General features: G+C 33.2%; 1 protein-coding gene across 1 annotated transcript in view; it reads right to left on the minus strand.

The window, feature by feature from the left end:
• LOC125611345 (protocadherin Fat 1-like) overlaps window positions 1-23,476 on the minus strand; it is a 146,019-nt gene that overhangs the window by 56,279 nt on the left and 66,264 nt on the right. Inside the window, exons 17-18 of the mRNA XM_048785927.1 lie at window positions 3,014-3,155; window positions 2,554-2,807 (exon numbers count right to left, since the gene is read on the minus strand). Coding sequence (XP_048641884.1) covers window positions 2,554-2,807; window positions 3,014-3,155 — 396 coding nt within the window. The remainder of the gene's footprint in view (window positions 1-2,553; window positions 2,808-3,013; window positions 3,156-23,476) is intronic.

A 23,476-nucleotide genomic window follows, 5' to 3' on the forward strand; every position in this document is an offset into this window, starting at 1 on the left:
TAAACATACTCTTAAATACACATTTATTCAGTATAGAATACTAGGTTGGCAGTTACTTTGCAACTTGAACATTTTCATTTTTCTGGCTTCCCATTGTAAAGTTATCTGTTACGTAGACACTCTTTTGACGGAAATCTCTTTTTCTTGATAGATTTTCATATTCATGTTATATTTGACTTTATGCAGCTTTTCTATGTGTGTTTAAATATAGATTTCTTTTTGTTTTTCCTATTAGTTTTGAAAAACAATTAGACACTGTGCTGACTTTTGTATTTCAAATCAAAATAAACTAACTGTTCTTCTCATGTTTATGTCCTTGCCTTTTTCTAGTATTTTTTATCACTTTTTTCTTCAAACATCATGCTGAACAGTTTCTTCTGATGTGTCTTCAGTTCTTCATGGACTCTTAAGCTATTTATAATTAGCTATTAAGTGAATTTATTATCATAATTTCATGTATTAAGTTCCTAGATATATTTGATCTGTTTTTAAATATTCTATGTTATATTTACAGTCTCCAATACCCTGGTCAGATTTCAAGCTTGGTTTATGGTTCTTGAACTTAATAAACATAATTATTTATGGTTTGTGTTTGATAATCCATCGCTACATTTGTGTTTCTACATTTATGTTTGTATTACTTCTTGGTTTTAATTTACCTGGCTGTGTTCAATCCTGTGGTATATCCACAGGATTCAAAAGTTGTTAGAAGTAATTGGAAGCATAGAATATTGTTACTTTCCCACAGAGATCATTTTAATTTGCTTCTTTTAGGCATATGAGAGAATTAACAGTTCTATGCCATTTTTATCCAATTTACTTTCTTTTTACCAAGGATATTAAAACTTGTATTATAATGCTTTTGCATAACTAATACAAAATTTCTTGACATGAAGTCAAGAAATGGAAGAAATTTGCTCAAAAAAGGCTTTTTTAATTCCAGTGTCTCTCTTTGGGTTAACTGAGTTATGTAGACACCATCATACTAAAGTTAGTGAGGACATGGACATGAATGCCTAGTTGACTGCTTTAAACCCCTCCTATCTGAAATCAAAAAGACCAATTCTATTGCATAATTGATTTTTCTCTTTATTTGTATTTTAAAGATTACCAAACAGGGAGCATTTGTCTTTCCTTCTTTGAAATGGTCATAACTTCCTGTCATTGATATTTGTACTTCTCAGCTTTACAGTCAAGACATCCTATGTTTAATAGTTTACATGTTTATCATGGGCTTCCTTTTTCTTTACTACTGAGATATATCCTCAGCCCTTTTTATTCTGGCAATACTGGCTTCACTACCTTCTCAACATTTCATAATTTCAACAGAATACATATTTTTCCCAGGGTAATCCAATTTTTTTCTTCTCTTTACATTAACACAAACACACACACACACACACACACGGACTCTCTCTCTCTCTCTCTCTCTCTCTCTCTCTCTCTCTCATCTGTTCGGCAAGAACTACATCATAATTTTTGTCCTCTCTTTGTGAAGAACTCATGGCTTCCTAGAGCAAAAAGCCTATTTTCAATTTCAAAGTTAAATAACATTGTACTATAATTTGTATCATTTAAAACTGTGTATTCTTTATATAAATTGTTCTAAACATGTTAGGGACTAAATGATGTGTTCCCTCAAAATATACACATTGAAATCCTAACCCTCAATATAACCGTATCGGGAGGTAAGGTCTTTATATATGATTAGGTTATGAGTGTGACACTCTATTAAATAGCATTAGTACACTTACAAAAGAGACCTCAAAGGTCTCTAACTCTCCACCACATGAGGACATAATGAGAAGTTGGACATCTATGAACCTAGGAATGGACTTAGCAGACCTTGAATTGGCCATTGTGTTAATTTTGGGTTTCCATGCTTACAGAATGGTAGGTCATGAATGTTCATTGTTTCAGCTACTCAGTCTATGGTATTTTCGTTGCTCGAACTAAGACAAAGTATATGTCTTGTCTCTAGCGAGACTATGTTTTTCAAGAAAACAAGTTATCAGATATTTTCAGAAACCTATTATGGTGCTTTGTTTATAACTGTTCTGAGTATTAACTTAAATAAAGAAAAGTATACTATATTTAGAATCTACAAAATTACTAAGTATCCTAAACTAAATGGCATAAAGGCCTACAAAAATTATTAACGTTGATATATTTATTTTTTTAAGAGAGAGAGAGAAAGAGAGAGAGAGAGAGAATTTTTAATATTTATTTTTTAGTTTTCGGCGGACACAACATCTTTGTTTGTATGTGGTGCTGAGGATCTAACTCGGGCCGCACGCATGCCAGGCGAGCGCACTACCGCTTGAGCCACATCTCCAGCCCCAATATATTTACTTTAATTCAAATTTAATAGTTAACAGCTACAATGATTTATCCTTATTTTGATGATGAGAATTCAGCAGAACTAAAGTAACTTTCATTTATGTCTTTCATTGCGAAAACATCAGGATAATCCTGTGAGAGTACCCAAGCACTTTCTATGTTCATGACTAACTCAGACTACTTTAGAATTGCAGTTTATCACTAGATGCTTACTGTAGTTGTAGATGTTTTTGTGGAAGAAGTTGGCTGTGCTGTGGTCCAGGGAAGCACATGAATTATGACTGTGGTAGTAGCTGACAGCTGACGAGCTTTATTCCCACCTAATTCATCAGTGACTTCAATAAGCAACTGGAAAGTCACTGGGTCTTGAATCCCTTGAAATACATCATACTGGAAATTCTGCCTGATGACCAGAGAAGGAGGATCAACACCCAGTCTCCGAAGTGTGAACTGATTATTTGTATTTCCTGAAAATGATGAGGTAATAAAACAGACAAAAAACTACATTATGTATTATTGTTTCTACAGTTTAAGTTTTTATTTAAAAGTATTCCCCAATTTGTTTCAGCTACTACTACAGTTCCCTAATTTGTTTCCAACAGTTACAAAATATCTCACATGAGTATCTTATAAAATAGCAAAGAAGTGATGTATTTGCAATAATCTGTCTTACCTCCTACAATCGAATAGCTCAGCTGTTCCTTTGGAGAATCTTTGTCTGAACAGTTGAGGTGAACAAAAGGAGCCTTAACAATGGAGTAAATCCGAGTTTCCAAATGTGGTGGATTGCATACAGGAGGCTCATCATTTATGTTCTATAATACAAGGATATTATCTATTTCAGATTATCTCAAAAGTATTGGCATATTTAATCAATTATTTACTTAAATTTTATAGTACACTATTTTTGCTTTCAACAATATTGTTTGCACACACTTTTACAAATCATCTTAATTATGTTATATTAGAAGAATATATTTTAATGTTTTACCATAAAACTTTTTTGTTTGGAGTTTCCCAGCAGTGAATTCCATATTTTACTTAATAAGTGTCTATTTCATATGTAATATTGCTAGGACAGGTACTCATACTATTTATTTTATTTTTAAATTTTAAAAATAGATTGAAAGCTCAATGTGATCTACAGTAATCATTTCCCTTTATTGAAGACATATGTGTCAAAAAGTTTCCTGAGTAATGTTTAAAACGGGGTAATCTCTACCTAAGAAGAAGCACATTTCACTCTTGGAGAGTTTTACTTGCTGGAAACACTGACTTTTGTTTATCTCAAGTATGATTTTTTTTTTCTATAAATTCATCCAATTTGTTGTTTTTCAGAAATTTATGATCTAGTATAAAATGTGACTTACATTTCAAACAAATGGATGATTTCAGCAATTAGATTGGCAAGGGAATTTTATTATCTTTAGGAATGTTTGAATCTCAGAATTCTAAGATTCTTTGACTATCATCAGGATACAAACTAATAAGCTACTTGCCATCATCTCCCTTTTCTTTCTCAACTATAGAAGACATTGTTAATCTATTAAAGTAATAGCTTCGTTGATATCTTTCATCGCCAAAACATAATGATAAGCACTTTCTGTTTGTGATTAAATCAGACTGCATTAGAATTATGTTTTCTCACAAAGTAATTACTGTAGTAATTACTATAGTTATTGCTCCTGAAGAATATAGATAGTCTGAGAGGTATTTCCAAAGTACTGTAACAGAATGGAATGTGAAATGAAACCACTTTATGTCTGTGATTTGGGAAAATGAAGTGCCTAAATCAACTTGTACATTCCTTATTCCCCTTACTAATATTTCTTGAAGTATTATTACACTTTTTACTTCATGCTAATAAGTTCACACGATTTTTTTTGCCACACTAACCTATTTATATATTCACTTAAAAAAAATCTCTGTTCCTTATGAGACATTCTGAACAGTGTAAGTTAATTGAAAGAGGACATTTTTCATCATATAAATGATAGTCCCTTATAGGTACTCCTATGCTCTTCTAGTCTAGGCAACTGTGTTTTTTGTGTTTTATAACTTCTTCTTATTTTACCTTAAATATTAACAAAATTTCAATCTCTTTTCCCTCACTAATCAAATTTTATTTTTAATATAGACCTAATGTATTTTAAACATTTTGAATGAAATGTTGCTTATAAAGCATTTAAAAACCTAATATAGGGATCTATGATTATCAAATGAAAATTGCCCAGTATCCAATTTAATTATTATTTTTTTTTCATTTTAATATAAAGGGAAAATATATACAAAATGTAGGAGAAAATGCCTGTGTAAAACTAGATATAGAATGGGTATTGGAGGCATAAGCCAAAACACACTGAAGAATAGTAATCGATAGATATAGTAAGATATAGGTGGGATTCTATTAGGCTTAAAATTAATTTCTTCTCATTATTATCTGTTATTGTAAGTTCTTATATGCTGTTTTGTCCTTGTCATATTGTAAGTTTCAGAAAAACTCTTTTCCTTTAGGAGTTAATTTCATGTTAATATTCAGATAATTAAAATACACTATTTATACCAAGGACTCTCATGGGCAATAATGCTGTTCTTTACTTATCCATCACTAGGACATTGATCTTTATTTTATGTAACAAGTGCCTACTCACCTAACCAGGAGCAAACTTTCCTAGTTTAACAGGAAATATATGATCTGGAACAAGTTGTTTATGTAGTTCTCTTGTTTTGGAGAGTGAAATCCCTAAATTATGTTGTGGATAATTTCCACACAAGGTACAGATCTCTTTTCCTCTCCACCCCACTCCCCCACACACCCATATCAAGTGGTTAAGATTCTATGATGGCAAAAAAAGATCAAGCTAGTTTAAATCAAAACTGGATTTTGACAGAGTTCCTTGCTTTTCTATATCTGTTCAATGTGTTACTTCACAGAAAATTTATTTTGTCATCTAGTTACCATTGGACTTATTCATTCATTCACCTTTTCCTCTCTCTTCAATTGATTTATTTGTGAAATAAAATAGATAGACCAGACTACTAACAATGGTTGTTTGAATATTCCGTAGCTCTTTCACAAACAATGTATACGAAAGTATATTACTTAGTTTTGAAGTGTCTTACTCTAAAAAGTTATATATAAAAGGCACTTATAGAATATCCATACTGCTTTCCATATTGGCTGCACCAATTTGCAGTCCCACCAGCAGTGTATGAGTGTACCTTTATCCCTACATCCTCGCCAACACTTCTTGTTGCTTGTGTTCGTAATAACTTCCATTCTGACTTGAGTGAGATCTAATCTTAGAGTAGTTTTGATTTATATTTCTCTAATTGCTAATGATGATGAACATTTTTTCATATATTTATTGATTGATTGTATATCATCATCTGAGAAGTGTCTGTTCAGGTCCTTGTCCCATTTATTGATTGGGTTATTTGTTTTTTGGGTTTTTTTGGTTTTTTTGGTGTTTAACTTTTTGAGTTCTTTATATACCCTTGAGATTAGTGCTCTCTCTGATGTGTGAGGTGTAAAGATTTGCTCCCAAGATGTAGGCTCTCTATTCACCTCAGAGATTGTTTCTTTTGCTGAGAAGAAACTTTTAAATTTGAATCCATCCCATTTATTTGAAAATTGGGAATGGAACCACCATTTGACCCAGCTATCCCTCTCTTCAGTCTATACCCAAAGGACTTAAAAATAGCATACTACAGGGACACAGCCACATCAGTGTTTATAGCAGCACAATTCACAACTGCTAAATTGTGGAACCAACCTAGATGCCCTTCAGTAGATGAATGGATAAAAAAAATGTGGTATTTATACACAATGAAATATTACTCAGCAATAAAATAGAATAAAATCATGGAATTTGGAGGTAAATGGATGGAGCTGGAGGAGATAATGCTAAGTGAAGTTAGCCAATTCCAAAAAACCAAATGCCAAATGTTTTCTCTGATGTAAGGAGACTGATTCCTAGTGGGGTAAGGAGAGGGAGCATGGGAGGAATAGACAAACTCTAGATAGAGCAAAGGTGTTGGAGAGGAAGGGAGGGGGCATGGGGTTAGAAATTATGGTGGAATGTAATGGTCATCGTTATCCAAAGTACATGTATGAAGACATGAATTGTTGTGAATATACTTTGTATACAACCAGAGATATGAAAAATTGTGCTCTATCTGTGTAATATGAATTGTAATTCATTCCACTGTCATATATAAATTTAAAAACTAATTTTTAAAAAGGAAGTTATGGCCCCTAAGTTCTTTGTTAAGGAGATTCTAGCAGTGTACCATCACTGGAAGGACAATGTGAATGGAAGGTACAACCAGAACTGTGTAAGAATAAGCACTTTACAGTTACAAGGATGAGAATTAAATGGGAGGGTCATGACTTCATGGAGTTGGACTCACTTGTGAATTGTATGATAAAGATTGTTACCTTCAAAAATTAAGTTCTTTAATGAGGAATTAATTAACAAGTCTAGATAGAGGAAACATATTGCTAAAAAGGAGGGAGAATACAGGCAAACAAATATTCCTCAGAGGGAAATTGTATAAAGGCTTTCAAAAAAAAAACCATTTCTATTATAATTTTTGGCTCTTACTTATTGATAGCTTCCAAATTCATCTTGTGACCTAATTTTCTAAAGCTGTAATTTTCAACAATCTTTTTGATATCTCTATTATATTTTTGAACTCTGGGAACATGTTGGAAAGATAAATTCATCCTTTTCCAATATTGTTTTGACCAGCCTTTAAGCTAGTCCTTAAATTAAGCACAGGGAGACCCTGCCAACCTTGAATCATCAGTTCCTTTTTTCTGAGGTGCTGTTTTTATGGTTTGGGATTTAATATATTATTCCAGAGTTGCTTGCCAGAATTAATTTTGGCAAAAGACCATCATTTCCTTGACTAACTAGATCTCCAATTACAGTATAACAAAGCATATTCATGTCTCTAAGTGTTCTCAATTAAAATATTAGAAGTATAACTAGTTCATGGAAATTTGTTCAATACAAAGTCCAAAGAAAAACTAAGGTTTTACTTGTTATGTGTGATGAAAATTTAAACCTATTAAACTCCTAGAATGCTCATACTCTGTAATTTTATTACATATATTTATTAGCTAAATTTAAATAACTAAAAACAAACTTAGCTAATATATCTGGGAAGTTCATTCAAACCTGTTCCCAATTAAAGAGAAATAAATTGACTTAAGATTATCTTTAACTAACAGGAAAAGACATTTTCAATTTCTGTCTTGTTGCACACTAATCTAAGGTTTTAATAAAGAAACCAAAGCCATCTGTGTTTTTTATTCTAAATTAATAAACCATTATTATTAGTGTAGGAATTAAAATTTTAAAATATAGTTATAATTTTAATTTTATATTCTGGAGATAGAACGGATTTTCTTTAAAGGTAGAAAGTGTATTGATTTTTAAACTACAAATAAGTTACATTCACAGACAATTTGGGCAGCTATGAACCATTTCCTTGTATAAATTATAGTTAAATAAAAAATACTAAATGGAAACTTAATAAAGTTAACCCAATTTCTGATAATAATTTGCTATGCTAACATTGGCACTGTACACTGATTCTTATTATAAAAAGTAGAGTAGTACAAAAACAAATAATAAAACAAAATTAAGTCTGTAAGAGGATATTAGGGGATTAGTTATAAGTTGATAGGGCATTCTCTCACAAAAATGTTTAGAGAAGGTGTGAGTCTAATATCTAGTTGAAAATGACTGTCAATTATTTGCCTGAATCTTCAGTGCCTGCAGAAAATTCATGAGCAAACAAATGGACTTTCCTATTGCCTACTGTGTTTGGAAGATCTTGGTTCTTACAAACTGGCAAACTAAATAATAATAATATCCAGGGAATGGCAAAGGTTTTTGAATATAGTATTCTACAAATATGTAGAATATTACATCACATGCTAGTTTGTGATGAATTCTTGAAGTTTATATTTTCATCAATCCCTACACGTTTGCTCATAACAAAAAAAAATGGAATTCTGAATTTACCAATGATGCAAGATGACTTGCATATGTTCGAATACATAAAATGATTAATTCTATTGAAGAATCACACTGTATTTCATGTTATTTTAATTATATTTTGCATGAAACCTCTCAAGATCAAGTTTGTATTCAAAACAACAGTTACACCCTATGAACATTACAGTCATTTTTATATTTGTATACTACTTAATAATATAAATGATTCTTCAAAATTTTGGTTAAAATACACATTACTGCCTTCATTCTTGTTGAAATCATTAAGCTGGGCAACTTCTGTTATTTACATTGATATATATTCATTTTAACTAGAACATTAATAATCAAAATCACTCTGTGACATAGTAGATAAACTAAATGTGGTTGTCACTATTTGGTGAGACAGAACTGGGAAGCACAGAATAGAAAAACTGGGTGCCATACCATGTGTTCGTGTTCAACTGCAGAAGCCCCAGTGATAACAGTTGGAAAACACTTTCTAATAAAGGAAGAGGGTCAATACAGTTCATATGTGCATGTTTGGCACAATCTCACAGAAATATATGTGGCTTGTTGGCATTATAAATAATAAAAAGAAAATCATCTTCAAAATTAGGATTTAAATATACATTCATTAAGTTTAAAAATCAATGCATATGTAATTATTAGTTAATGCAAACCCAAACTATTTCATTGACTTTGAAAGTTAGAAGAAATTTAGCTATCTGTATTAGAAGTCATCAGCAGCTCTACACAGAAAAATTCCTGGTGGGCTTTTAAAACATAGCTACTCAAAATCCAATGCCTCATGTCTTCTCCCCATTAAATTGATATTCATGCTCTGGTATCTTTAGTTTTCTCACTTTTTTTTAACGTGTGTATGTTCATATATGAATTTACATACATATCTATATATATAATATACTACATTTAGATTTTGATAAATGTATTTTTATATTTATGTTTATGCAAATACAATATTATATCTTTGAATGTATTACTATATATAGTCTATATATTTGTATATTTATAGCTGTTTATATACATGTAATTTTATATATATATTCATAATCATGTGTATATATATATATATATATATATATATATATACAGAGAGAGAGAAAAACAGTGAAACAGAGATACAGACACTGAAAGAGAGAAGACATGGATACCCCACGACATAAATACTAATTGGAAAAAAAAATTAATTCTATATTTTTAAGACAATAGACAATGAGTGGAGGAGAGACTTTTGTATAAAAGTGATAGAGTTGCTTTCTCTTGTTTCAAAACAATCCTTTGCAATCCAGGACACTCCTTTACACTTATACTTGTAGCTGAGGATACATGTGATATCTGAAAAGAGGATAAACTGTAATTTGGACAGAAAGAAGACACTAAAATGCAACTTTGGTATAGTGGTACACAAAAAATTAAGCTAATTCATAAACTCCCAGCCTGGACAAAAACAATGTGATTGTGTTTGTGTAGCATGATCTCTGCCAAATGAACACTTTAAATTTGAATATAATTACTATGTTATATTTGCATATAATTGTACATATAAATATTCATATAGGGCTAGTTATTAACAAAATCATGTCTTTATATACTTTTTAGATATTTGTTCTAAAAACTGTAAGAAAACACTATTACATGATATTAGTGCCTAATGCCAAGGATTATCCTCATCCCAAACTCTGAGACAAAATATTTATGTATTAAAAACTTGGAAAATAAGTGTGCTAAATCAATCATCACAGACTTTCAGAAAACAGGAACATAACAGTTTAAAAAGAATTCTTACCAGAAGCAAATGAACTATATAGTGAAGAAATTCACCTCAAGTCATTATAAATGGCTAATGTACACACACTCAAAATCCTATTAATAATTATAATTGTTTTGATTTTATTAAAAATAAGAATAAATCCAACTGTCAGTTAATTCAGGGTCCATTTATGTAATTTGAGTGGGAGAATCAAGCCAAAGATCATTCAGTCTACTGTCTTGAAACTGATTTAGAATTACCTGGAATTCTTAAAATTTAAAGTCACCCAGTTTCCCAAGGATTCTAATTTCCTTAGTCTTTATGGTTCCAAGAATTTCTATTTTGAGCAAGCCATTCATGTGATTATGATGTGCTCAAATGTATGAGATTAGTGATTCACTGAATTATGCAATAAATTCTAGAAAATAATGGTTGGAAATTTGAGGAAAATTCTAAGAGTTTGAGATTCAAAATGATAGGTAAATATTCCTAAAATTTTTCCCAATTATATTTTAGATTTGTGGCTTTTTTCTATTTTATTTTACATGTGTGTACTTTGTTCCTTGTAAACTGACAAATTTCTAATAAAAATTATATTTTGTGTTTTGTCATTTTTTCTAGCACTACTGTGGATGACTTACAATATCTGATATAAGAATAAATTTTTTCATTAATAATCTAAATCAGTAAAAGTTATAATAACAGTACTTCATATAACATCTTTCACTTAATTTAAATGAGATTTCACGACAACTCTAAAATGAGTGATTTACTGTCCTCATAAATATATTCTTGTGTATAAGTTTATTCCCAAGAATTTGAGTTCCAATTCTTGCTATGTTTAATGGGAACTAAAGATTTTATTTGTGTGGTAAAATGTTTAGTTAACCTAAACTTTTAAATAAATCATCTGGAACTTGCACTGAAATAGCTCCAAAATATCTCTAAAATAACCTCTAAAAATCTCAAATAGAAATTCAGGAAAAAATGATGATGTTCATTCAGGCAAAATTAAAATAAAAGTGGTAGATAATTATTAAATTGTTTTTATAAAAATACCAAAATTTTACCTCGGAATATTCTTACATGCTTTGACTGTGTATACTAGTAATTTCCAAGTAGCAAGTTGCAGCAGAATCACTATCAAGTATTTATTAAGTTTAAGTAATAAAAAATCTATTTGAGAATTTGATTTTGGTAGTAGTTAGACAGGTTGTTCTGAAGGACTCTACTGCTACAAGTAAATCCTAAATTTAAAAGTCATGATTAATACACTCAATGAATCTAAAAATTTGATATTGTATAGTCAGGAAAAAAGAGAGAGAAGGGAATTGGAACTCAAATTTACAAGTAATTGCTAAAGATGACCAGTGACTATACTGTCACTTACATCCTAAAACTTTTTTTTTTTTTTGTGGCATGTAAGGCTCTTTTTTTTAATTGATTTTATTTCTAAACTACATGACAGCAGAATGCATTGCAATTCTTATGACACATATAAAGCAAAATTTTTCATATCTCTGTTTGTATATAAAGTATGTTCACACCAATTCATGTCTTCACACATGTACTTTGAATAATGATGTCCATCACATTCCACATTATTCACATTCACATTATTGCTAACCCCATGCCCCCTCCCTTCCCCTCCAACACCTCTGCCCTATCTAGAGTTCCTCTATTCCTCTCATGCTCCCCCTCCGTACTCCAGTATGAATCAGACTTCTTATATCAGAGAAAACATTCGGCATTTGATTTTTGGGATTGGCTAACTTCACTTAGCATTATCTTCCCCAACTTCATCCATTTACCTGCAAATCCCATAATTTTATTCTCTTTTATTGCTGAGTAATATTCCGTTTTGTATATATACCATATTTTTTAATCCATTCACCTACTGAAGGGCATCTAGGTTGGTTCCACAGTTTAGCTATTGTGAATTGTGCTGCTACAAACATTGTGATGTGGCTATGTCCCTGTAGTATGCTGTTTTTAAGTCCTTTGGGCATAGACAGAAGAGTGGAATAGCTGGGTCAGATGGTGATTCCAATCCTAGTTTTCCAAGGATTCTCCATACTGCTTTCCATATTGGCTGCACCAATTTGAAGTCCTACCAGCAATGTATGAGTGTGCTTTTTTCCCCACATCCTCACCAACATTTATTGTCTTCATAATAGCTGCCATTCTGACTAGAGTGAGAGGGTATCTTAGAGTAGTTCTGATTTGCATTTCTCTAATTGCTAGGGACGATGAACATTTTTTCATATATTTGATTGATTTTATATCCTTTTCTGAAAAGTGTCTGTTCATGTCCTTGATCCATTTTTTTATTGGGTTTTTTTTTTTTGATGCTTAGCTATTTGAGTTCTTTATATATCCTTGAGATTAGTATTCTATCTGATATGTGAGGTGTAAAAATTTGCTTCCAAGATGTAGGCTCTCTATTCATATCAAGTGATGAAATAGAAGACACCATGAGAAGCCTACCAACCAAGAAAAGCCCAGGACTGGATACATCCTAAAACTTAAAGCAGCAAGAAGTTAAGGGCACTGAACCTCAGAAGTCTTCTGAAAAAAGATAGTATTTGTTTTATTAAGTAGGCAGCCCTTTCTCCAAGCAGAAGCAAAAGTAATTTGTCTTTAGAAGAAGACATCCTCAATTTAAAAAAAAAAAGGAAGAGGGGTAATACAGTTCAGATGTGTATGTATGGCATAATGTTACAGAATTGTATATTACTTGTTGGCATTATAAGTAATCAGAAAAAAATCTATCATAATTAAACCACTCATATATGAATTAACATGCAAGATCAAATAGAGGAAAGTTGCCCATTATATAAGCATTTGTTGATAACAATTAGCAAGAGTTTTGACCTCTAGGTGCTTTATATATTTTAATTATTATGTGAATGTATAAAATCTAAAAAGAGACTATTAGAAATAAGTAAGAAACCAGAGACTATAAAAATTACTCCAAGAATATTGCAAAAGAAATAAATAAAACTTTAATAAATAAAAAATAATCAATGGAACTTAATGTACAATCAATATGTCAACAGAAGATAAGTCACAGGTAGGAAGAAATAATATAGAATATGATAGGAAATAGAAAATAAAAGGGAGTAATTCAGAGAATTGTAGAATAGAATGGATTGTCTCACACAATGTATAATTGGTATACAAAATAAGAAAAATAAAAAGAAAGAAAAAAATGCCACGTTTTACAACATGATGAGCATGTAGTTTCAAGAACAGATTGATCCACAGGAAGGTGTAGGAAGCAGAGCATAGTTCAAGCAGGGTACACACACAAAAAAAGTCTGTATCAGGGCACATTATCACATAACTAATATTGAAGAACATACATTAGCAGAAGTAATATTTCAAGACTTCTCCACCATAACTGCCATTAACTTGTTTCCATTGAATTATCTTTCAATGTTATTTAAAGTAAAATGTTATGATAAAAGGGGATTCATTACTAACATTCCTATATTTTAAAAGCATTTATATAAGAATTTCAAGGGAAGGGGAAATCACAAGAAAAAAATTCTGAATAGAAGAAAGGATGGAAAACAAATAGAACAGGCAGTATGTAAGTAAATGTGAACACATTTTCTATTGCTATTTTAAAGTGTTGATAATAAAAAAATAAGTAAACTGTGCTATTAAAAATACATACTGAACTACATAGTGATAGCTTGTGTATCAAGGAGGCAAAGGAAATATAAGGGTCATAAGATTCTGAAGTTGATTGGGAGTAGCTTTCACTACAAATTAGTAATATTGTTTTTCTAAAATTTTAAAAATATTTTTTTTAGTTGTAGTTGAACACAATACCTTTATTTTATTTATTTATATGTGGTGCTGAGGATCAAACCCAGGGCCTTGCATGTGCTAGGTGAGTGCTCTTCTGCTGAGCCACAACCCCAGCCCCAGTAATAATGTTTGTTAAATTTTTGTGTTAGCTCTTTGTTGCTGTGATCCAAACACCTGACAAGAACAACTTAGAGGATGAAAGATTCATTTTTGTCTCACAGTTTTAGAGATTTCGTCCATGGTTGCCTGACTCCATGGCAGAAACATGGTGAAAGGAGCATGATGAAAAAATGCTTCTTAGCTCATGGCAGACATGGAACAGAGAAGGAGAGAGAGGGGGAAAAAAAGAGAGAGACAGACAGACAGACAAAGGCCAGAGAGAAGACAGACCCTTCCAGGGCACAACCCTAGTGACTTACTTCCTCCTAGAAATCTAGTCAGTCATCCATGGATTAATCCCCTGGTGAGGTCAGAGGTCTAAAGGTCTAATCACTTCCCCCAAATCTACTTCTGAACACATGAAAATTTGAGGGACCTTCTAGATCTAAACTATAACAGCTCTTATGCCAGTTATCTAAAGATTGTCTTGAAGGTTCTAATTGCTATTTTTGTCTGGCTTTGTGAAGCTGGAACTAACTAGTCCCTTCTAACTTTGAAACATTCTCTTTGCTAGCTAACACACTTTTACATGGCTTTGAATATGGAAGAGCTTTGGGGTCAGAATATCCACAGGAAGATGTCTCTCTTCCAAGGTGTAATTCTCCTTTTAAGTGGGGGTGGGTGGGTTATTTTTATTTATTTATTTAGGTATGGGATTTATTTTATTTTATTTATATTTATTTATTTTATTTTATTTATATTTATTTATTTTATTTATTTATTTTATTTAGGTATGGGATTCCAGTAACCCTCACAGACTACTTTCTCTCTCTCTCAAGTAATACTCCCCACTCAGCTGTTCCCAAACAAGTCAGCGGAGGAGCTCCCCAGCAGTTCCCTGCTTGCTTAGCTAGATCTAGATTTGTTCTGTAATCAGTGAACTGAACTGCTTTCTGGGTAATGCCAGTGGTACCATCAGGGTTCTGTCTCTGTTTCTATAGATCAGCTTAGGCCCTGGCCTTTGGGTACCTTTCTTTACCATAGGAAGGCCACAGCCTCTTGTGGTAGCCACACCCTTTCCAGAGATGATGAGCTCAGCCTTAGGAGAAGGAGGCCCTATCCTAATTCCTCAGTGCTCACATTGTCCTCTCCTTGAGGTGGTGACTCCTCTTTTACACTTGCTGCCTCAGGAAAACTTAGCATTGTCCTTTAGCACATTTGTAGTTAACCACCATGGTTAACTAAACAACTGGTTGTTCTTGTTTTTTAAAGGTCTCTGTATTAAAAGTTTATATTCAATATTTTGTCCTACAGTTTTAAATTCTATATTTATATTGATTTCTATAATCTTATTTGTGCTTTTAAAGTATAATTCTTTCTATTACATTTTGCCTGTTCATATGACTGAATTTCTGTCTACTTGATGAACTCTGACTAGTTCCAAGGAAATTTTCAGAGTAGCCACTATATAATATAATGTATCGTCCTTGAAATAAGTAGAGAGAAAAAGCAGAAAGAAATTCAGTCAACCAAAAAGAAGAAAAATCAAGAAAAGGAACTATAAACAAAGTTTTTAAAAACATACAAATAAAATTACAGAACAAATCTAGATGTATCAACAACTACAGTGAACATAAATATATCAGAATTGCCAATTTAAAAAATACAGACCATAATATTAAATTTTAAAAAGTAGAACTTAGAATTATACACAGAATTGCTTACATATTAAAAAAATAAGACATAGAAATGTTGAAAGATAAAGTGAATATGGAAAAATAAGTTGATAAATATGAATGACAAGTTACCAGTACATATAAACACAGTATTCTTATACTAAAAGATAAAGCAATATGGTCCAAAGCAAATAAGCAAGTGAATAGAATATCATCAGTCATTAGGAAAATAAATATTAAAATCACAATGTAAACCACTTTGTATCTGTCAAAATGGTTGAAATAAATTTAGTAACCACACCAAATGCTGAGGAAGAGAAATTGAATCTCTCATACTTTATTGATGGACATGTAAAATGGTCTAATCACTCTGGAAAAAAAGTTTGACAATCTTGTTTTTGGGGGGATTTTTGTTTTGTTTTGTTTTTGGTTGTGTTATTTTTGTATCTTAAGGGAATGGCTTAGATTATTAATCTGAGTCTTTTCTGTATGTAGCCATAACAATTTGTTTCCATATACCACTTTAGCTGCATCCCACACTCTGATGTAATTTACAGTTATACATTGGAGTGTATGTATTTATGACGGCTGCTTTAAAATTTTTTTCATATAATTCTAACGTCTGATTCAACTCACCATGGGTGATTTTCCTGGTTCTTGGTATTAATAGGTGATTTCCTATTGCATTGTGAACATTTTATTCCTTATACAAGGAGACGTTTAGTTGTTTTTTTTGTTTGTTTGTTTGTTTTTTTTCCTTTTTGCAGTACTGGGGATGGAATGGAGGACCTCATGCATAAGAGACAAGCACCCTATCACTAAGCTAAATTTCCAGCCTTCTTTATTTATTTTGAGACAGGGCCTTACTAAATTGTCCATAATGGGCTCAAACTTTCTATCCTCAATAGGCAAATGATGTGTGCCACCATCCCTGGCCTTTTGTGTGTGTGCACAGGGGGTAGGGGACAGGGGAGTAACAGGGGTTGAACTCAGAGGCACTCAACCACTGAGCCACATCCCCAGGCCATTTTTTTCTATTTTATTTAGAGACGGAGTCTCACTGAGTTGTTCAGCACCTTGCTGTTTAATGAGGCTGGCTTTGAACTTGTGATCCGCCTGTCTCAGCTTCCTAAACCGCTCGGATATAAGGTGTGCGCCACCATGTCCAGCATCCCTGGCCTTTTTGTTTGTTTGTTTGTTTCTGCAACAGTGACTCTGTTTAGGTTTAACACACAGGTCCTGGTTTGCTTTTCTGTGAGCTCTGTTCTCAGTTACTAATTTAATTTGCAGAACTGTGTAGGTTATTCTGGCCTCCTTGGTTTAAGTGGTACCACTGGGACTACCAGTGCTCACTTTTGGTGCTGCCAAAAATGGCTTTCCCTGAGTAAATGGGACATAACTTCCCTATGTTCATATATGAATATATGACCACTGTAACTCCACATCACGTACATCCACAAGAATGGGAAGTTATACTCCATGTATATATGATATGTCAAAATGCATTCTACTGTCATGTATAAATAAAAATAGCAAATAAAAAATAAATTAAAAAAAAGAAAAGGCTTTCTCCTAATCAGACAACTAGGCACATTTTCCCTCCATCAAGAGGGAAATCGGAGACCCATAGGGACAAACTGGCTTCTCAGTCCAAGGCTTCTGTCTACGTCCTTACTTCTGCCTTTCCCATGTTCTCCTGATGAGAAAGAGAAGGCTCAGGCCCACGTGAGTGAAGTAGCTTCTCTAACTTGGGACTCTTTTAGCAAGAAGTCATCTCTTTTGCTTCTGTAGGACAGAGATTACCTCCGGGGTCATATTTTGTTGTGGTAAAAATCACCTAACAGTGACTTCTGCTGTCCTACTGTCCCTCGGTAGGGGATGTGTTATGGTTTAGATGTAGTGTCCCCCCAAAGCTCACATAAGTCCATGCAAAAAGGTTTGGAGGAGAAATGATGGGGTTATAGTCTTAAAATAATTAGTGAGTTAATCCCTGATGGGATTAATTGGGTGTTAACTGGAGGCCAGTTGGGTGCGGCTGGTTTATTGGGGGTGTAGCTATAAGGTATATATTTTATGTCTAGAGAGAGGAGTCTGTCTGCTTTCTGGTCATCAAATCAGCTACTTCCCTCTGCCACACTCTTCTGCCATGATGTTCAGCCTCACCTTGAGCCCTGAGAAATGGAGCCTTCTATGGACTAAGACTTCTGAAACCGTAAGCCTTCAAATACAATTTTCTTCCCTAAAATTCTTCTGGTCAGATCTTTTTGGACTGTAAAAGTTGACTAAAACAGGAGAGGAATCCCAGGCCTTCCCATGCGAGCAGCCTCCGTGGCCTGGCTGTATTCAGTGGTTGGGTAATGTTCTCAGGTTCAACTCACCTTCCTTGGTACCTATCCACAAAAGACAGGGAGAATCTTGGGAGAGCGCTTCTAATGGCTGCTAATTGTTGGCACAGATCCTGATCCATCCTCCACAGGATTGGCCTTCCCTGTGGTTTCCAGAGGAATTCCCATCCCATCCTGAGGAGGAATGAGACTACCTGGACTGCTTCCTGTTTTTCTTAGGGGGTCAGAAAATGAAAGGTCTGGATCTTCTCTTTCTGCTATGTGAGGAAATGAGAGATGATGTGCTGATATGCTGTTCCTTAAATCTTGGGGTTCCAGTGCAGCTCCCCTTCTTCCTAAAATCTTTCAGAATTCTATTTGGTTGTCTCTAATGTTATGTTCAGGATTTATAGATGTGTTTAGCAGAGAGGAGCAGAGAAAGAAGAGACTATTATATCTCCATCAGAAGATAACTTGCCATTACTAAAATGTGTCTTAAAACCTAATCCATTCCTGAAAACTTCAAGGCCAGGGAGAAGGAAAGCTGATAGTGTCAATCAGCCCCAGGAAAGGCCTGAGAACCAATGTTGGGGAGGGGATGTGGTGTAACCAGGATCTCTAATATTAAAAGTGGGGAGGATGGATATCCTAGCAGGAGAAGAGAAAGCAAGGATTCCCCCTCCCTCCTTCTTTCTATCCAGACTCTTAGTGGACTGGATGATACTCACCTATTTGGTGAGAATAGATCTTCTTAACACACTCCATGATTCATATGCTGATCTCTTCTAAAAATACCTTCACAGACACACCCAGAAAACATGTTTTCCCAACTTATTGGGAATTTCTTGGATCACTGAATTGTACACAAAGAACTGTCACAATATTTTCCTACAAAATCTCTAGAATACTAAAAGTTGAGGTTACTGAATTGAATTTACAAACAAGAGATGGAAATTTGTTGATGTCTTACTGGAGAGAAAACTGAAACCCAGAACAAGGGTGCAAGTTCACTTTGCATCATCAGATTTGCTCAGATCCAAAGAATGAAAACCTTGGCACTAGTGTCTGCATTGGGACTATGGGGGATTAGACTTTAAGACTCAGAGAAGTAAGAAGTGAAAACTGACAAGTCTATGCAGAATCAGCATTTGTGAGAGATGGCACTCTAGTTAGGAGTGTAGCTACCTACATTCTGTGCAGAGCAGAAAACCTCTCTCTGTCCAGGGCTCTAAAAAGGAAAAGCAAAAATTCCTTGGAATAAATAAAACCTATAACACTGTGCTTTTTCTGGTATAGGGTTCAGATTTGCCCTATTTTTCATACTGTGGGAATCTCGATGAAAGGATTAAGCAATTAATAAAATTTGATCCAGACTATGTAATATTCAGAGTGCCACGCAAAAATAAAAGCAAATCTGTTCTAGAGAGAAATAATTTTATGAGCCAGACAATGGGCTTTCTATTTTTAAAAAATCCTGAAAAAGGTAAGTATGCAAAACTGTAATGCAAAAAGTTCTTCAGAACATGATAGAATTATCTAAAACAGACAATAAAATAAATATATTTGAATTGAATAAAGTAAAATTTTAAATATTAAAAACCACCGGAAAAGCATAAGTTCTCATGAAAAATTCAAGATCTGATAAAATGTCATTATTCATACTTCATGATTTGAAATAATAGTAAAAATAATGTAAAATATATTTTTATGTAAGGGAAGAGCTTATGCTAATTGTAGTTTATGATCTCACTACTGAACTCTTGTTTTAATAATTTATAAACAAATACAGAAAATAGCATCCCAAATGGAGAATATGGCATCTCTGATCTCTTTACACATCAGGAGGCTATCTACAACTTAAACAAGATAAATTTGCTTACATCCAACTACTTTACTTCATGGGAAACTAACACTAATCTAAACTACCAAAAAAATACAGGAAGCCAATGCAATTAATGATGTGTCTGTCTGTCTCTTTCTCTCTGAAACTGGTTGATTTTTTCAAGTAACAAGACAAGGTAACCAGCTGTATAAGGTTTGCTAAGAGAACCAGAAATGACACTTGAACTACTCATCAAATCTTCCTTTTGATTCAGTCCTATTTTCTGGAAATTAGGATAGAAGACTGAAATATATCCCTTAACTGGCATAATGGGATTCAAAAATCATTCCTTTATTATGTTTTTCTTCTTAGTTTATGGGATCAATTTTCCATATGGTATTTGTAGTTCTTACAGAAAAGTTTGTATTTTGGCTTTCTCCCTTGTAAAACACATGTTCTTGAGTTCTTGGAATCTGATTGAACATCTTCTGTCTCAGAGGATGCCTGGAGGCCGTTTTTATGTTATCTCTGGGGTTTAGATACACACAACCTCCAGCCACAAGCTGGACTTTAATTACTTTAACTTAGGAGGGCTTTTCAGTTGTGGGTGGGCATGAACATTTTTTTTCTCTTTGTCTTTTTATCCCCACACAGACTATTTTTGAACCAAAACAGCAAAAGAGTAATAATAATATTTCCCACCCTGGATGTCATCATGGATACTAAAATTTACTGCATTTTAGAAAAAGACAAAGTAGTGGACTAAACACTGAAAATAGAAGCAAACTCATATCCAGGGCAAGGAAGCCACAAAAATAAGAAGCTCCTCAGCCCCCCAGGCTTCGTTTTGGCATTTTTGTCTTTTGGCCAAAGACAAAAGGGAAAATGCAAAAAGAAAAGCTCTTGTATGGGTGTATGCATCCAACACTCTTGTTGTCTTAATGTTCAGAATCTCAAGAGAAACCTCTGTTTCCATAGCAAGTGCAATTGTATGTCTGACACACTGTAACAATATAAGATGGTATGAATGTTGACAGAAAGGAAAATGGCACTGCAGCCAACATCAGAATATCTGCTCAATCATAATCTGGAATTTCCTTTGTTATGGTCTGGCAAATTTCCCATTACCAAACTGGAGTAAAAATAGTAGTACTACTGGGGATTCTTCAGTATTAATTTGTCCAAATCTTTTCCATGTTTCTTTTGCTTCCAATACAATTTTTTCTCATTATTAGTATATGGCCCTATCCACTTTAAGTCATTGAGGACATCTGAAAATAAGTGTTTTAGTTTTTAGTCCCTAAAATAAAAATTTTGATAACTTTTTGTCCATTGTGCATAAAACATTATACATATCTATCACACTTAATACATTCTAAAACACAATTTCTTAAGTAAATTCATAATACCACTATAGGTCACATGTATAGAAACAAAATACAGTGCCTATTTGATGACTAAGGAAAGAGACATAAAGTAGCAAATAACTTGGCTGAGGTATCTATATGGTAAGTGATTCAACAGGTCTTGATCCAGATTCTGCCTACTGCCCTACACATTCTGAGTCATAATTTTGGGTTCAAATCCCGTTTCCAAAACATGTTCTTTGAGCAGGGAACCTCCCAATTCCTCGCTTTTAAAACAGGAATTAAAAGCTTCCTGTCTTTTAGATTTTTAAAGAATTTAAAGATATGCTGTATATAAAAATATTTAGAGCAGCAACACGAGAGTATGACCTTATTTCAGGTCATTTCTGTCATTATTTCATGAGAAATATATATATATATATATATATATATTTTTTTTTTTCAACTTTCCCGTAGACTTTGTACCCTTGCCTGTATTTCTTTCCTCACTCCAGTCTGTAACTGTCTTTCTACCTTTAACTATTCAGTCTAATCCAGTGTCTACTTTGGATCATTCCTTTCTATTTACCAATATATCCAGATTCTTTTTTACATGGAAAAATGATCATCCTTCCTCAAGTATCATCTTTTCTTCTCTCTCTGTTACTCTGAATATTTTCAAAGAACCACAAAACTTTTAACTTTCCAGCTGGAATGACCTTCTAATTCCTGTTCCTCCTTTCACTGATTAGGCACACAGAGCTTTGGGCAAGGAAACAAGCACCCACCCAAGAAGCAGGAGGCCTTGAAGTCTGTCAGTCCTCCCAAGTGGAAGGAGGAGGGGCTCCTTCACTTGCCTTCACTGTTCAATTATTCATCCAATTATTCATCAATTTTCAGCCTTTTAGATTTTTTTTTTTTTTTTGCTACAATACTGTTCTAAAAATGGTAACTATGGATTCACTATCTTTGGCATGCCAAACCTTGTTTACACTTTACATCTCTACTTTCCAATATAACACATGACATTGAGCTTCATTTTTTAATTATCCTTTTAAAATGTACCTTTTTTCTCCCCTCTCTTTTTTCTAAGAAAGATGCTCTACAGACCTTTCATTTTAGCATCATTTCTCACTGTACTTCTACCTTTGGGTCCTAAATTTTCTCATTTTCTTTCAATCATAACAGCACTGCTATTAATTTTCTAAACAGATTCAACAACTCAACATATACCTTTTAAATCCTACTTTTGAGGCATGCCTTGGGCCACACACTGAGTATGGAATTAGAAGGAATAAGATCTGTTCAATCCCAAGCCTCAGAGACCTTATGAATCCTGTGGTGATACACTAGGGTGCTGCTATTTAACAAGAGACTCGACATCCATTACCAAAGGGAAAAAAAATCCAATTTATAGAGTTTGCTAAAATGGTATAACAATCTTGAAAATACTCAAAGAAAAGTTGGGAAGACACATTAATAAAGAGCACTTGTAAGCCAATATTAACTGTCTCTAGCATACTGTGAACTTAACATTAAATGTAAAAACCCCGATAAATAGATATTTACAAACTTCATAAATAGTATGCCCAGCTGACTTCTTTCACAAGTATTTGCAAAGAACCTAACTTTTTCCATTATAGAGCTCTAATTCTTCAAAATGCTTTTCATAATCTTTTTGTTGTTTAATAATAGCACTAAATAAAAAATAAAACAATTGTTACTACAAATATTATTTGGAAGTAAGTTATTCTGTAAGCAGTGTACTCCTTTTATTCTAGTTATCAAATTTTATTTTCTAAGGAAGATTTAGGTTCTGATTAAAACTATGTGGAAAGTATAGAGAGAGACCATATACTCCTGTTTTCATACATACACAATTTCATTACCTGTTAATATATGGTATCACAGTGGCACTTTGTTACGATCAGTGAATCTATATTGACACAAATACCAATCAAAACCCAGGTTACATTAGGTCCCACTCTTCCTGTTGTACCTTTTATGGGTTTGCACAAAATATGATAGTAGGTAGCCACCATTGCAGTTTTATGCAGACCAGTTCTCTGTGTTCTGCCTCTTCTTCCCTTCCTTCCCCTAACTTCTTATAACACTCTGATCATTTTATTGTCTCCACAGTCCTTCTTTGTCCAGAATCTTGTGTAATTGAAACTATATAGTGTATGGTATTTTCAGACTGGTTCTTTTCACTTCGTAATATGCTTTTAAGTTTTCTCCATGTCTTTGTATGGGTCAATCACTTATTTC

This window comes from Marmota marmota, unplaced genomic scaffold (genome assembly GCF_001458135.2).
Source record: "Marmota marmota marmota unplaced genomic scaffold, marMar, whole genome shotgun sequence".
NCBI lineage: Eukaryota > Metazoa > Chordata > Mammalia > Rodentia > Sciuridae > Marmota > Marmota marmota.